This window comes from Natrix helvetica (genome assembly GCF_964273705.1).
Source record: "Natrix helvetica genome assembly, chromosome: 3".
Taxonomy (NCBI): Eukaryota; Metazoa; Chordata; class Lepidosauria; order Squamata; family Natricidae; genus Natrix; species Natrix helvetica.
In genome coordinates this window covers 102,187,028-102,205,000 of record NC_138549.1, presented here as the reverse complement: position 1 = coordinate 102,205,000, position 17,973 = coordinate 102,187,028, and the positions used below count along the sequence as shown (strand labels likewise).

General features: G+C 36.5%; 1 protein-coding gene across 3 annotated transcripts in view; it reads right to left on the bottom strand.

Moving 5' to 3' along the window:
- The window catches only part of DNAI4 (dynein axonemal intermediate chain 4), a 50,587-nt gene that overhangs the window by 29,626 nt on the left and 2,988 nt on the right, over positions 1–17,973 (bottom strand). For 2 of the 3 annotated variants that reach the window (XM_081948278.1, XM_081948276.1), the window contains exons 2-3: positions 7,831–8,014; positions 605–795 (exon numbers count right to left, since the gene is read on the bottom strand). In XM_081948278.1, the coding sequence (XP_081804404.1) occupies positions 605–795; positions 7,831–8,014 (375 nt within the window). Of the gene's footprint in view, positions 1–604; positions 796–7,830; positions 8,015–10,987; positions 11,097–17,973 lie in introns of those variants that run through there. The other variant, XM_081948277.1, reaches the window with a different exon arrangement.

The window sequence follows — 17,973 nt, the reverse complement described above, 5'->3', positions numbered from 1 at the left end:
ACTGTTTGAGCTTCAGGAGCTATTAACTGTGGAGTTAATCTACCGCAGATGAAGAAACTTTCAGTATCTTGTCAAGGAGGAAACCTTTAGTTTTCTGCATCTGTTTCTCATTTACTGGTAGGCCCAAGCTTTCCAATATTTTAATAAAATTATATTTTTCTGGTTTTTGGTTGCTGATTCAATTAACATCTGTTCTTTGTGAAACTTACAACAAATAGCAAATCCTTTGTTATAGTATGGTATTCAGCAGAGCTGCCCACTTTTACCCTTGCTTTTTGACTTAATTCTTGAAACTTTAGCTACTATTGTTAGGCAATCTTCAGATATTATTGTTGTTTCTTTGGCACATTATGAAAATTTAAATTGTAAATTTGATATTTTAGTTCTCTGCCTAATTTTATACAGATAATATAGTATATTGGAAAGTATTCTGGTTATAAGATCAATTGGGATATGTCACCCACTGGCTACGCCCACACCCACTTTAGCAAAGAGGAAAAGAGTCATGATATGTCATGTGACATTGCCATGACAATGGGAGTTTAACACCCCTGCATTAGACAAAATCAGTATGGGTTTTGACAAAGTGATGTCATTATCATACCTGGAAAATGGACCTGCTAAACTAATACTAGTTACTGAAGTTTGTTGCATTGATAAAGAAGACAAGAAATCAGGTTGAGTCACCCCAGCAAAGTCATGTACTGATAAAATTTTGCTTTGTCTGTGTGCGACATTCAATTCTGGACGATAAAGTGGACGAGGTGTCACATCTTTTCCCTGATCATCAAAAACCTGTAGATGTAATAAATAACAAAAGTATAGTAAAACAGCTGACTCTCCTCAGCACCAGTCTAGAAACCAATAGAAAATTGCAATTGTTACCACTAAGAAGATAAAATGATATGGCTTAATTCAAGACTGCAGCTTTGAGCTGATATTCTATACATAAATTTAGAAGAAAGGAAAACAAGGCACATATTGATTATAACAGAACATGCTTCCAGATTTCAAATTATAGCATTTTTCCATAGGACCACTTATTATGAATGAACATAAAATTTCTTTTTTCTGATTTTTAAGAAATTACCAGGCTTAAGCAGATATTAGGAAAAAGGAGAGCTTTTTAAAAATTGGCTTTAATTGATTGGTTAAGCTATTAATGTGAAGTCTTATTTATTCTAGAGTTGTCTCCTTGTAATCCAAATTGTTTTTTTTTTCCAAAAAGTTTTATTGGTTTTTTTTAAAACATTTATAAGGAAAAGGGTAAGTGGAATGGTTACAAATTTTGGCAGTTGCAAGTGTGGCAGACGCCCCCTCCCTCCAAACTCATAGGATACATCTAAATATAAAACATTAATACATAATCATAAAAAATCAGCACATTAATTCTAGAAAAAATAGTTTTCAATCAGTTTATATAGTTATGATATATAGTCTAGATATAATTTCATTATTACTTTCGGTCTGTTTATAACATTGTGGTTTTCTTATTCATTTTTGTGATCTGAGCTTTCTTGGTGTTGCCCCTTCACCCCCCGCTGGCAGAGCTCCGGCCCCTCCCGTGTCCTGTGTAACCATTGTGGTGTCTTCTGTTTTTTCTAGGTTCGCTTTATTTTTTTCCATAAAGGCCTGTGCCTCTATGGGTGTGTTGATTCTGATTCTTGTCTCCTCCCAGAATATCAGCATACCTTCAGGCATCAACCATCTAAACCACACCCCCTTCTGGTATAGTTTATTCGCCAATTGCGAATAGTTTTTCCTTTTCTCCCTAATTTTTTGGGGGATCTGCTTCAGGATGGTTATCTCCCTGTCATGATATGTCAGTGTTTGCCCCCTTTGTACACCCAGAATTTCATCTCTTGTGCTTTTCCTAAGGAATTTAATATGAACCTCCCTGGGTACATTGTGTGTTCTGGCATATGCTGAATTCACTCTATAGACCAGATCTATCTCCCATTCCATCTGCTGTTTATCTTTGTCTATATATTCAGCTAGAATATTAGTCATAATGTCCCTTATATTTTCCCCATCTGCTTCTATTACATTTTGAAATCTAAGATAAAAGGACATTCTCTCAAACTCTGTTTTCATTTGTTGGATATCAAGTTCTTTGTTTCCCTTCTGTAAAGCCTCTACCCCCCCTCTCGCCTCCGCCACCCCACCCTCCACAAGGTCCAGTCTCTGTGAATTCTTATAAATTTGGGCTTGATTCTCTTTAATTTCTTCCTTCATTTCTTTTAATTGTTTCTTAATTTCTTCCTGGCCCTGTATGAGTTGCTGGAGCATTTGTTGCAAATCCATCTCTGTACTCTTAGGTTGCATCAGTTCTGTAATCTTTGACTGTGTGGCAGGACTGGATGTTGCAGATGTCGGTGCAGAAGTAGCAAAGCCAGGTTTTCCCGGGGGTGGTCTTTTTGGAGGCATGGTTTATAAAACAAAGAGATCAGTCAGTGTAGAAACTGGGCAGCTGGAGAAGTAGAGCAGGCAAATGAGTCCAGAAGGCAGAGGATCCAAACAGGTGGGAGTTTCTTTAGTCACTCTAGCAATAGATAAAAGTTTTTTCTCCAAAGAGTTCAGGAAATAACAATCCACAAGAGATTCCTCTGGGTGACACGGGGACAAAGACTGGAAGCCTGAATTTTAAAGGTGGAGTCAGGTTTTACAGTTCATAAAGACAACGGAAGTGTGCCATCTTGCCCTGCCAGCTTTGGGCTCAGAGGCATAAGAAAAATTTTAAAAGTTCAAAAAGTTCTCAGGTCATCAATAAGTTCTGGAACTAAGTCCCATGAAAAACACTTTTGCTGGGGTGAGGCATCATTAGTTGGCTCTCCCCCCTCCTCCTTCCCCTGGGGGCGAGAGCAGAATTTTAACAAGCCGCTTGTCCAAGGGGGGGGGGAATCCCCCTCCCCTCTAAACGCTCCTCCAAGAGTAAATCCGAAAGGTTAACTTTTAAAATTACTGAAAAGTCTATCAGTTCAAAAGTAAGGGGATGAAGAGAGGAAGCATCTCACCGCACCGCCACTGCTTCCTTCAGTTTTGCGTTCTCCGATTGGCATGGGGCGAGACGCAGGCGCGTCCTCCAAAACTGCTCCCCGGTGCCTGGAGCAAAGCGGAAAAGCCCCCACCAGCCGCCGCCGGTGCCAGAGCCTTCCGCGAGCCGCTCCTTCGGCAGGGCGCCTCTTCGGGGTGTCCTGTGCCCCCCCAAAGGCGGGGGAAGCCCACCGAAGAGCGGGAGCGGGCAAAGTCCTTGCCCGTCGCCGTAGCCGCCGGAACCGGAAGTCTTCGTAATCCAAATTGTTCTGATGGAATTTTGTAAAACAATTTTCCAAGCCATCATAAATAAGCAAAGAAATAGTCAAATATATAGTTATATAAGAGCATAATTGTGAATGAAACAAAACACTTGAGTATTTTATTTTAACAATATTTAAAATAATGGTTTTCCCTGTTAATTTGATTAAAAATTTCAGATCTTTTCTTTAAAGAGTGGGTGTCTCCTATTATCCCAGATATGCTGCTTTTCTTCATTAAATCTTTCAGGGTACTTTTAAGAGTACATTACAATATTAGGAGTTAGACTGCATTAAAGTAGCATGGAAACTATATAACATGGCTGAAAAATTCACAAAGCACATTAAGATTCTTATTTTGTTTTAAGACTTTTAGGTAATTGTTTGATTTATAAAATGAATAAATTGTTCAGCCAATGTGTGAAATAGGGATCGAATGAAATGCCCAATTTTGCAATCCACTTATTTATTAAAGTAAACATTTGCAAGCACATGAAGTACATCAAGTTGAATGACTCTTCTAACTAACTTACTGATACAAACAACATATTTTGTAGTTAACCCAGCTATTTTCTATCATTTCTATTACATTTTTTTAAACTGAGTATTCCTTGAACCTAGAAACATTTGTATGTAAACCATATTCATTCCAGATTATATATTTGTTTACATAGCATTATCAATGTGCAAGAAACTTTACAAAATACAAGATCAGGAGGACTTACATGTTAAAAACATGGAATAGCTAGAGGATAACAGAGGAAGAGAAGGAAAATGGACTTCAGAAGAATAGACAAAAAGTTTAACTATTTTTACTTCCAAATAGCTAGACTGTTTACAAGACTTATGAAAATATGGATTTTGAAAGGAGTAAGTATGATATAGGTGTTTGAGCAACAGAACAAGCCCCAGGAACATCTATGGAAATTCTCAGTCATCCAGGTGATGGTTGTCCTAAAGGTGCTTTTTTCAAGAGGCAACTGAACTTTGTAGTTTTCTTTGAAGATGTTTCGCTTCTCATCCAAGAAGCTCCTTCAGCTCTGACACCATTCCCAATATCCTATCAGAGCTCAAGAAGCTTCTTGGATGAGATGCGAAATGTCTTCAAAGAAAAACCATAAAGTCCAGTTGCCTATTGAAAAAAGCACCTTTGGGACAAGCACCAGGAACTATAAACAAACAAAAAAACAGCAGAATCATTAGAATGGGAAGATTAATAATTTGTAATTTCTTCTGAAGTCATGAAACTATCATTGTTTCACTGTTAATGTAATGGGAACTGGTTTAATATCATCTCAGTAAAGACTGGGTGACATTGGAAGATGCTGTAAATCACTAATTGAAAAAAAGCCTGTGTCACAAAAAAATGGAGTTTCTAATGTTTGTGATGGGTGACCATATAAATTGAATACATAACGAAATAAATAAAAGTTAGTACAGTATACTAAGAACAACATAAGCTTTCCTATGTACTTAAAATAAACTATTTATTAATTGCTCAGTAAAGAGGGTACGGCTAACAAAGAAAAGGGAGAACTACCAAGCTTTTCATTTTAACTGAGTCTTTTCCAATAAGAGACTTACAATACAATACAATAGTAGAGTTGGAAGGGACCTTGGAGGTCTTCTAGTCCAACCCCCTGCCTAGGCAGGAAACCCTATACCGTTTCAGACAAATAGCTATCCAACATCTTCTTAAAGACTTCCAGTGTTGGGGCATTCACAACTTCTGGAGGCAAGCTGTTCCACTGATTAATTGTTCTCACTGTCAGGAAATTTCTCCTCAGTTCTAAGTTGCTTCTCTCCTTGATTAGTTTCCACCCATTGCTTCTTGTTCTACCCTCAGGTGCTTTGGAGAATAGTTTGACTCCCTCTTCTTTGTGGCAACCTCTGAGATATTGGAATAATGCTATCATGTCTCCCCTAGTCCTTCTTTCTCTTAAGCTAAACATACCCAGTTCCTGCAACCGTTCTTCATATGTTTTAGTCTCCAGTCCCCTAATCATCTTTGTTGTATTTGTATTCTACTAGCCAGTTATAAAGAATAGTTTGAATGAATAAGCCTTGCATCTTCAGCTTGATGTGGGGTCAGGGGACACCTAGTTGTTCTGAATATACCGTATTTTTCAGACTATAAGATACACCAGATATAAGACGCACCTAAATTTACAGGAAGAAAACAAGAAAAAAATTGTTTGCGCGAGCTGCACTGGCTCCCTGTGGTCTACCGGGTGCGTTTCAAGGTCTTGATTATGATCTTTAAAGCGCTCCATGGCTCAGGACCTAGCTACTTGCGGGATCGTATCCTGCCCCATACATCCCTGCGACCAATTCGCTCGCACAGAGAGGGACTCCACCAGGTGCCGTCCACCAGACAATGTCAGGGGGCGGCGTCTAGGAGTAGAGCCCTCTCTGTTGCGGGCCCAGCCCTGTGGAATGACCTTCCCCCGGATATTAGGACTACCTCTGACCTCCGCGCCTTCCGGATAAAGCTCAAGACCCACCTATTTCAAGTAGCTGGCCTGGCTCAACCATAGTTCGTTCACACTGCTCCTGACGGGTTTTTTAATTTTGTGACTTTTGGAATTTTATTAGGGGATTTTAAATTGTGTTTTAACTGTCTTTATTCATCTTCCCACCTCCTCCATGTACACGTATTCGTTTATTTTGTGTGTGTATTGTCCATATTGTTTTTATGTGTTTTATTGTACGCCGCCCCGAGTCCTTCGGGAGAGGGTGCGGCTAAGAAATAAATATTATTATTATTATTATTATTATTATTATTATTATTATTATTATTATTATTATTATTATTATTATTTTATGCCTCCATGCATTGCATTTTCAACCTCCCTGGCCCCCAGAAGCACTCTACAGTGCTCCATGTGGCCCATTTTCAGCAAAAACGGCCCCATTTTGGGGCTCTCAAACCCTCCATGCATCACATTTTCAGATCCTCCAGACCCCAGAAACACTCTGCACGGCCCTTTTTTGGCCTGCAGAGTGCTTCTGGGTGCGATGCACTGAGGGCTTGGGAACCCCAAAACAGGCCCGTTTTTGGCTAAAAGGGGCCATGTGGAGTACTGTAGAGTGCTTCTGAGGGCCGGGGAAGGCGAAAACATGATGCGTGGAGGGTTTGGGAGGCCAAAAACGCATGTATTCGGTCTATAAGACGCACCTACATTTTCACCTACTTTTAGTGGGGAAAAAGGTGTGTCTTATACTCTGAAAAACACGGCATTCAAAATTTCAGAGCCAAATCCATTAAAAATATTTTTTAAAATTGCTGATAGCCTGGCTAGACATCTAGCTATTCTCTATATTACATAAGTAATATACTTACATATACTGATGTAATTTGTTTTATGTAACATAGCTCTAATTATTACATAAATGGAAGAGGACAAATGTCTCTTATGTTTAAATAGGATGAAAGGAGGATAAAAAGAATTGCAGAGCAGTCAGTTTCTAATTGGGAAGATTCTAAAACAGATTGTAAAGTAATTGTAAACAGATAATTAAAAGCTATATAGACCTGGTGAAAAAAGATACAAAATCTTACAGTCCTTCTCAGTGGGTCTACAGTGTTGTACCATATATAAACTCTCATAATTAAATGACAGACGTATGTCTATACAAGAATTAACTTTTGATTAAAACTAAAAATATGTACTATATCTGCAGCTTAGAAGGCAACTAAGCAACTCAGGCTTTGGGTTTGATCGAGTATTTTATGCAAGATGTTCCGTTTGTTTCCAGCCTTAAAATTAAAAACACATAACCAGGTGTATAATAAGAGCAGGAAATAATATATATATATATTTTTAGAAATAGATGCAATTCTTATATTACATTTATGTTTACAATAGATTTAAATATTCTTTTTTCAATCATAATTCCATTTTAAAATTGTTGCCCATTGCTTGAATTTTATTTTTTCAAATGATCTCTGCTGGCTCATTTCAAGAGACAATATGCAGACACATTTACTGTTACATCATGCAGCAAAATGTTACTATCTTGAATTGGCATTATTATTTAAAATAAATAATCATTTAATTTGATGGAATGCTATCAAGGGAAAATAACACTCATATTTCTCACTTATAGAACTATTCAAGAAGAAAGATTTAAATTTTATGTTATCTGAAATAATAACAATAATAAGTTTTTGTGGCAAAAGAAAGCAAAGGTAGTACCAATAGTACTGGCACCTTGGATGTAATCGTAAAACAACTGCAGTATTACTTGAACACCATCGGCATTGACAAATTCACCATTAGCCAATTTAAAAAGGCAACTTTGCTCACAATAGCTTACATCCTGCAACGATACCTCTAACACCATTGAACATCAACATCTGCCTATCCCAGGTTCTTGGAAGAATTTGACAGGTAGATAAGAATGCCACATTCAGTCACAAATCTGGCTGATTTGTGTGACGCATTTCTAACATTTTTGCATCTTTAATAGCCCTTTATCTTAGATTTAACTGTTAATTAGATCTACATTTATAATTCATATAGTGCCTGATTACCTGGACAAGAGGTTTGCTGGGTAAAGCACCCTTTTCCATTTTTGGTTCTGAAGTGATTATGATACTCCTGCGACCCATTGAACTAACTTTACTGGCTTGCATGGCACTAGCGAAGCTCAATCGTCTCCCAGATGTTGAAGATGATGGTAACTTCTTATGTGCATTTTGTTCTTTTGTGAGACTCCTGGTAATAAATAGATGAGTATACAGATTAGAAGTTACAAGCTTGATTCAAATTAATCTGCTCTTTAAAATATGACACATTTACTGTAACTTATTTCTCAAAACAATATTATAATTGAACATTTCTTAACCAAACCAGGTGTTATTGGACTATAACTGAGAATACTTGGTGACAAATACAAAACTATAGTTCCGTGATGGCGAACCACAGGTGGCACATGGAGCATATTTACCGGCACATGAGCCATCAGCTCCATCCTTCTGGAAGGCTGGAGGAGGCCACTTTCACCCTCCCCAGGCTTCAGGAAAGCTTCCGGAACCTGGGAAGGGCGAAAAAAAGCCAACTGAAAGTTTGGAAAAAGGTCTGTTTCTGGCTTCCAGAGGGCCTCCAGGGGGCTGGAGGAGGCCATTTTTGCCCTCACCAGGCTTCAGGAAAGCCTTCAGAGCCTGGGGACAGTGAAAAACAGGCCCAACGTGCCAACCGGAAGTTCAGAAATGATTTATTTCTGGCTTCCGGAGTGCCTCCAGGAGCCTGAGGGAGGCTGTTTTTCCCCTCCCCAGGAAAGCCTCCGGAGCCTGGGGAAGGTGAAAACGGCCTCTCCCAACCCTCCGGAGGTGCTCCCTGAAGCATCCTGGTGCAAAAAACGGGCGTGTTTCTGGCCCCCAGAGCCCAGGGGAGGCCATTTTGGTCCTCCCAGAGGCTTGAGGAAAGCCTACAGAGCCTGTGGAGGGCAACCCCCCCATGCCCAGGGGGGTTGCACGTGTATGTGCAGGTGGGTGGAGGTGCATTGCATTGTGGGGTGTGGGGTGCACACACGAGCACATAATTTTGGCACGCGAGGACAGAAAGGTTCGCCATCGCTGCTACAATCAGCACATTTTAAGGACCCCAGATTAGTAAAGGTTAAGATTTGAGGTGCTTAGTTTTGGTTGACAAGCTGTATGAATCTAGATAGCATAAGATTATATATGAATGTAACAATTGTGATTTCTTGAACAATCTACAGTTGAACAAAACGTGGCTTAGAACTATGTGTGAACCCAAATGGTGGAAAGGTTCACACACAGGTTTTTCTTTAGTTTGTCATCCTCAGTGGACATCCTTGTAGAGGAACTGTCTCACCTGTGAAAACGGGTTTCTATATGGTGACAGTTATTTGAAACTATCAAGTTTTTAAATCTTAACCTCTATTATCTAAAGTATGTGATCTGAATTCCATATTATGAATGTTTCCAGACTGAGGTGGTTAAGGGTGTTTCTATGAGTGCCCTAATCATTTTATAATATAGACAAACATGGGCAAATGGACATCTAGATTGTTATACCTAACATCTCTTATTATTATAGTATGTTTTTTTATACAATTGTATATCATAAGAAAAAAGGAAAAAGTAGAATTATGGTAGATAGTTTGTGTTCCAGTTTTTCAGCATTGTGCATCTGTGCTTTAGTGGATACACATGTTCATGAATTCAATTGATGACTAATTGCTATAATTTTCTAATAACATAAGGAAATGAAAAAAATATCAATATATTATACCCAGGTGTTATGTAAGTAAATTATTATTTTTTTAAAAAAATCCTTTCTTACTTGAGGATATCACAAGGTAAACTCTGGATAAATTGCAACATTCATATAGAGGACTAAAGTAGGAAAGGGCATCATGACTGATTTAGATACTTCTACATCTATATCTAAATGACTGTGTTCATGTGCATCAACACACACGTCCACACATATATTTTACATGTATTCAATGCCACAATGTCTTCGTTTTAGAATTTGTATTTTCTCATTATATTTTCTATCTTTTTAGTCACCAAAATCTATTAAGGTAGGACAGAATAGATGCTCAATGTATGATCAAAAACCATTTTTCTGCAAGAACTTTTATTGCTCTTGAAAGAATAAATAATTGATAAAAATCCCAATTTGGAGACAAATATTCATTATGGTTTAATATTAGGTGAATTTGAGACTAGCCAATTCCATTTCTTTCATTCCCTTTTCTAGCCTGGCTATTAGGAAGGGTTCAGAATAAATTGTGTACACACATACCCTATAAACCTTTCTCAACCACTTGCAATCTCTTCAAATAAAGTTAAAAAAACATTAATCATAAATTCCTAAGCACAATTAATGTCTTATTTAAGAATAAAACTTAAATATTCTTAATTAAGTAATGATCCTAAAATTTAATTGAGAATATTTCAATTAATACATAGTTGTATCTTAGTACTCAACTGTTTTGAAACTCATTGAATTTGGTACTCAATGCATTTTGACATGAAAATTTTGTCCTGGTACTCAACACACAAGCTAGAACTTGTCGATGTCAGTTGCCTTGTGACTCACTATATTATTCCTCATAGGAGAAAATTGTTTGGTACTCATCACACTTCTCAGAAACAATTAACAATGAGTACCAGGGTATCACTGTATTTATCATTTAGCAAGCTACATTTTTACTTTAGAATGAGAAACTTTTAGAACATGAGAAAGGAATCAATTCAAACAAACAAATTAGAATCAGAATGACATCCTACATTCCAGTTTTTAATTGAGGGGATTCTTACCAAATGCTTGAAGAAGACCATTAAATTGCAGAAGGAGAAGTCTGTTTCTATAGAGACCATGCCTTCTCTCCACCCTCATGTCCTACTGCTGAAGTCTCTTGCCTTAATACAGGCAACTTGAGTTTTAGGAATACTGCCCTTCAGATTTCAGGAAGAAATACATTTATCCTATAATCCCACAAACTGGTCCTCATTGACTGCTATGGATTGCAATGCTTATAAGCCATAACTACTTGTCCAAACTTATTTGATGAACATCGTATCTAAAACAGTAGAACAGCAGCATATTAGGAAAACCTGTATTAGCTTGTCACAAAATGACTGCAGATAGCCTCCTCTTCATTGAGCCTGCTTCAAAACCATCCCTTTGCTTCAACCATATCATGCCACTTACCTATTGATAATGATGCTGAGCTTCTTGCTCTGGTCATTAGTCATTTCCGACATGATCAAGTTGTTTCCAGGTCCTGAATATTCTATCTGTCTCCCAACACAATGGCAGAAAGAACACTGAAGCTGTCAAATAAGCAGCAGCTCTTATTGCCAGTATGTCAGCACTCTTGAGAAATAAGATTCAGTAAATGTCTAGGCCACTAGTTTTCTGCTTTAAAATCCAAATTAGGTACAAAGCCTGACTCCCTCAACAGCTACTGTTGAAACAGGAAACTGTTTATGTGGTAACCATGGTAGCCACCTTTTCCCCAAGTAGCTATATGATTGGCTGATAATATGAGAAAGCCTGGATGAAAACTGAGATTGGATAGCCTGTATTTGCATTTTTTCCCCTCTTGGTTATTGCAGGGACTTAGAATCTACTCTGGAAGTGTTATTACTATTGTTACGGTAGTTTCAGATTTGAAAGTTCTGTCTGCCTTTCATTCCATATAAAAAAGGGGAAAACTATGCAACTAAACCTCTTTGTAAATTTGATTTTCTCTCATCCACTGATGCTGCATTTTGAAGTTAACCTGTAATATATTACTAACATGTAAAATAGATCATCTTCCTCAGGAACTCTTTAAGAAGTGTCGCTCACAGCGACTTGAGGCTTAATCTGAAATCTCATGTAATATTATATTAAGAAGAGATAAATTTGACAGGAGGGTGTTTTTGCACATAATTGTTTTGTCATTATTCTACCTATATGTTTTGCTTAAATACTGTTTTGTATATTTCACTTGTATCAATTGTTGTACAAAGGGCAAAAATTGGGGCTATTCTTAAAGATTATGAAGAAGCTTGGGCAGTTCTGGGTGCTAGTTTCTCAGTACATATGATGCTTCTGCTTCATGGCTGTATTAGCTGCCGTGCAATTCAAGGGGCTGGTGGTTACTTTCAAAGTCCTTCACAATTTGAGACCAGGGTTCTTATAGGACTATCTCTTCCCAGTGGTAACTCTCCCATTAGATATGTCAAAAGCAGCATATTCAAGTCACAAGGCATTAAAAAAATTGGCTTTGTTGAGGAGGAGCCGAAGTTGCGACGACATGACGTGCAATCTCAATGCTCTGAGATCGCAGTCGACACTTTTGCCACTGGGTGGTCCAAAGGGACCTAAACCGTCCCACAGAGACAGTGAACAGGAAGTATACATCTTGCTGATCTCAGGGACATCGCAAAGTCCCTGATTGATCCAAGAGAAGGTCTTCAAGCCGGTGACAAAAAATCCATTTGGCTGATGAAGTCGGGGCGGCTCCAAAACGGAAGGATATGGAAAGAGAAAGTGTTTCCAGCTGGTGAGGAATTTTTACCATTTTAAAAGTGACTGCCTATAAAAAACTTAAAATAAATTCAAATTGGAGAACAGAAGAAATAAGCGGTGGAATTAAATTTGGAATGGTTTTTGACAGTGGGTTATCTTTTTTTAAAATGCTACCTTCACGGATGGAATTTATGTAAGACTTTTAAAACGAATGAATTAAGCCTTCTTCTATTTTTCTTTACTCATTACTCTTTGTAACCTATGGTCTAAAATTCTCCTCTTTCATTACTGTGGGTGTTTTTCTAACTCATTTAAGAACTGGACTTTCTTTTCAACTTGAAATACAAAAAAGATATTTTTTTTAAAAAAACTGCAACATTGTAACAATAACACTGCTACTTCGAAGGCTAGAGCTTTGTGTATTGGAAACGAAACACTTTATTTTCTTTCACTGATTATCTTGGCTTGGCACGTCAAGGTCTTATTGCTTCTTTATAGAGAGTGATAAGAAGAAAAGCACACCGATGTTCCTTTGAAGTATTTCTAACCAGAGAAAGGTGAAAATGAAATGATTATTGTGAATCGATGCTTAATCTTTGTTAAAACTTTCTAAGCTAGAATAGCAGTGTTTATTAGCTGGAGATAATGGCGCAATGTCAACAGGAGAAAGAAGTTTTAAATTTGCAAAAGATATTCTCAGAAATACAGAAATTATCAAATACACGTGAGAGGATAGAGAAGAAGTTGGATGACTTAGTGCATTTAACAGCAAAATATGATGGAGAAGTTGAAGATGTTCATCAAATGGATAAAGTGGCGGTTAAAATCCAAAAGATCGAAGAGGAAAATGAATATAAAGAAATTAAAATTGCTGATATTTATGGTGATTGGTTTGTCTCTGAAATGGAAAGAGTGGAATACTGAAAGAGGAATTAAATGGAGGGGAAACCTACCCCAGATGGCAAGATACAGAAGAAGAAGAAATAAAAAGAATTTATGGATTTAAAGAGAGAAATCTTATTAGCAATAGTTTTGATAACACCACCGATAATCAAAGATAAGCTGATTAAGGAAACAGAAGAAGGGCATCAACATGAGAGATTTTATAAGCAAAGAGTTGCTAAGAGGAGTCCATACAAAGTTGATTAAAGAGATGATTAGAGGACTGATATCACAAATAGCAGAAGATATGAGACTGTTTTGCTACCGGAAAGATACAGGTTGATAGATGGAAGAGTATAATTTAAAACTAGTTAAATTTAGGGAAATTTAGTGATAATAGATACAGTTAAACAAATAATTGATAATGATAATAATGTATACAATGTGTAGTGTCATGATAAGCAATAGTGGGATATGAATATTGAATGGTACCCATGAAAGGAAGATTAGAAATTCTTTTGGATTATATATAAAGGTTAATAAAAAAAAGAACTAAGTTAGATATTGTTAAGTTTTGAATATTAGGGGGGAAATGTTATGATACAGGATATAGTTAAATAAAGGAGGGATAATGATAATAACGTATATATAGTTATGGGTACAACATAAGGAAATTGGATGTAAATTGCAAATAATGATTTGGAAAGAAGGATTAGAAAATTTTGTTATTGAATATTATGAATGTTTAGCTAGAATAGGATATAAAGATTCAGTGTTGTTGGAGGATTTTAGAAATAGTAAATGAAATGCCAGTATGTGATTATGTATTAAATCTTGGTATATTCTATGATGAAAGACATCGAAACAATTATAGTCAAATGAAAATGGAGGTATGATGATGGTAACGTGTAAATATTTGAGTTAAAATATTTGAGTTAATATGAAGTACGTTTGCTGACTGTGGAAGAGATGCACGTAAGCTTTTTTGTAACCAACAGATACACTTTCTATAGTATGTAAAGGAGGATATGTCGTGTTTGTCTTGAAAACTAAAAAAAAAAAACTTTAAAAAAATTGGCTTTGTTGTCAAAATAATACTGATAATGTAGGCCAGCCCACTTTTTATATTAACTGTGTGGTATTCAATTCTTGGTTGCTTTATGTTATTTGTTTTTCATTATTGACAGCATTTTAATTGTTCTTATGTTGTTTTCATTGTTAACCATCTACTCTAGAGTCATGTATACAAGAAGGGAGGACATTTATTAGTAAATTAATTCTATTTGTTCTATGAGTTTGTTCTATGTGGGATGGGTAGGATATACTTTACACATCTTCACTCTCAATCTGAGCCCTTGTTATTATGAAGCTGTATATATTGATCTATGACAAAAAAGAGCTGCTCTTTATTTTTTTCTTGTTGCTTGACTTTTTGTAACAAGGTAAAAATAGTAAAGTTTATGCCATTAAGAAAGTATCCAGAAAGATTAAAGAGAAATTTAAATTTATAGCTTTTATATTTAAAAATATTTCTTGGAAAACATGTCAGTTCAGGAATCATATCCGAAGATAAGTGTCTTCTTTCTGATTATTTCTTCTGTCATATCTATATGGTTTATACTTTCTTCCTACAGATCTTGCATTACTGGTTTTATTTATTTGATTTTTTAAAATCCTATTTTTATTACTTTATACATAACTCAAGGCTGCAAACATACCTAACACTTCCTATTTTCCCCACAACAATCCTATGAGGATTAGAGTAATTGGCTCAAAGTTATCCAGCTGGTTTTTCATGTCTAAGGCAGGACTAGAACTCAGAAACTCCTGGTTTCTAGGTTAACTTCTTAACCACTGTACCAAATTGGTTAGCAGACGAGCCTATTTTCTGAAAATTATATTGTTTCTTTTTGTTTACTTTTTCTGATGATGCAATCATTGCCGCCTTCACAAACTAATATTGCATGTTATAGTCATTAAGATTCCCATGTCTTTTATGTTTATCACTTTTTATAGAGGCTATGATACCTAAAGCAATTTCAATGGCAGTTAAGCTGTAGATTTTCATTATATGACTGCATCAAAAATTCAGAATAGCTAAGCAAATGCAGTTCTTCTCTTTCTGCAAATAATATGCAGTCCAGTTCAATGCATCTTCCAATGGGGCTGGCATCCATATTATGCTATTATCATAAAAAAGCAATTTGTGAGTATACCTATGATATTTAAATTATTTATACAAGTTTTGCCTTCAGCTGAGTTTTGATTAATATTCTTGTTAAAGACTGTTTCATTTCCTTTTACATTTCATTGAATGTTTGTTAGTTAGCACTGATATTCAAATAGTCTTTTTTATGCCTCAAGTCTGTGTGTTTCTTCAAGAGTCATGTCTTTCAAGTGAAATAGGGCTAGATCTATTCAAGCCGTTTCTGATGGCATTTTGTAGTGAATGTTCAATTCAGTGAAACTTACTATAAAGCATGCATTTAATAGTTAAATAGTTAAAACAATAACATTTTACTACCAAGATCATATTAATTGGATTGGGTTGAGATACTCTTTTCTTACTCCATATTTGGTTGTGGAGACATATGTCAATTATTGAAGCAATGGAATCTATAATTACAGTGAATCAGAGTTTTGAAATGAAACTTCATTAATCAAGGCTACTAGATCTGATCTCTATTAAATCTAGAAAAGCAATAAATATTGGCAGAAAATATAAAACACTCTTCTTATGCTATTAGTATCTCAAGATATTTTCAGGCAAAATTTGATAGACTTATCAGTCATTTAAAAAGATCAAGGTTCAACTTAAAACTATTAATGCACATGGCAGAGGCTAATTTGTGTGCTAGTTTGCTCACAGTAGGCTCAGTTTTGGAATCAGAGGAGGGGACTGATAACAAAGAGCCAGACCCAGAGACAGCTTCAGCAGTGCCAACAATGATCAGTCAGCTCCAGCATTACCAAACTGTCTGGGTAAATAGAAGAGGTAGGGCAAAACAGTAAACAGCAGATACAACTGCCATCTAAAGACAACAGTGCAGAATTACCACACCCTCCCAATGCAGAAGCCCAGTAGGGTGCAAAGAGTGGAGCAAAGGCTATGCTCCCTCAGATTCTGAGTTCCAGGACTTTCTTCCTCTTTTCTGTTTTGTGAAAAACTTATCGGATCAGATCAGGCTATTGTAATTCAAATACACTGAACAAATACAGAGCTGAAATAGACACACCTTTACTCCTATTCCTGACCCAATACATTATTAACTAGTTTTGTGCCTCAGTTAATTGTTTTGCATTTTTATTGCACAGAACAACACTAGCAGAAAACCAAAGGATGAAAAGAACAGAATCCAGATGATAATGAATTTCTACAAAAATGGGCAATGTTTACCTTTTCTTAGATATTCTACTGGGCAATTTGTAAAAAAAATTCCGATCTGTGTGCTTTCTGAATTTGTAAAATTCAATTTTACAAATTTTACAATTTGTAAACGTTTTTTGATATGAGATCTTCATTAGTCAGAAAACTGGTGCTGGAATTAAGACTATCCTCCTCATTATAATTTAATAGAGGACTTCGGGGACTTTTAATGTTTACATATATCGTTTTTAGGGGTTTTTAATGGTCTTGTAATCCCATCTGATAGAGTTGGGGAGGCTAAATGGAATTGAGCATTTACTGGTCAGATGCCTTTCCTGATACCTATGTGGAATTCCCAGCAGATATTTTCTCTTTGCACACCACAAACAACTGCCACTACTTAGGATCGAACTCTCAACTTTCTGAGTGGAAGACAAGCGTCTTCACCACTAGGTCCCCACACCACTCATATATAGTTTTTAGTATTTATATACCTATACTTTAGGCTGCCTAAAGTCAATGAGGAGTGGGCAGGAAATAAATTTGCTAAATATTGACAGACGTTATGAATAAATTTAAGTTTAGGAGAATATTAAGCTATAGGAGGAAAACCAATTTGGTTCAGTGGTTAAGATGATGCCCTAGAAACCAGGAGACTGTGAGTTCTAGTCCCTTCTTAGGCATGAAAGTCAATTAGGTGACCTTGGACCAGTCTCTCAGCCGATGATGTCAGTGGCAAACCAATCAATTCCTGTTACAATCAATGGGATCAACTCAGTTAAAATATAGAATCATAGGACTGGAAGGGACCTTGAAGATTTTCTAGTCCAACTCCCTGCACAAGGGAAGAGCTTACATCATCTCAGTTAAATGGTTGTCCCATCTATTTCTGAAAACCTGCAGTGATAAGACACCCACAACTCTGGGAGGCAAGCTATTTCATTGATTGTTCTGTCAGAAAATTTCTTCTTGTATCTAGGTTGGATCTCTTTTTAATAAGCTTCCACCCATTACGTCTTGTCCTCACCTCATGAAGTGTTAATTTAAAAAAATCATACATTTTTATTGTGCATCCCAATCCCATGACATGTTTACTTACTTGTGAATTCCTTTAGGTTACAATTCTACTACCTACAAAAAAGTTACAATAAATTTCAAAGTAGATGTGTATTGGATTGTAGTTATTCAGTGGACACATGCTATTGACTATTTGCATTAAAATGTTTGATGGTTCTGTGATCACGCCCCAAAATCTTAGCAATTTCAAGAGTGCTGCATCCCTCTGAAAGACCTTTTACAATTTCTGTCTTTTCAGAGTCAATTAAATCTCTTTTTAAGCCCATTTTGCCGGAGGAAAAGAAGTTGCCTAATAATTATGCATACCTTGATAGGTTGTTGATCTCCTAAGGCCACACATTCCCTCATTACA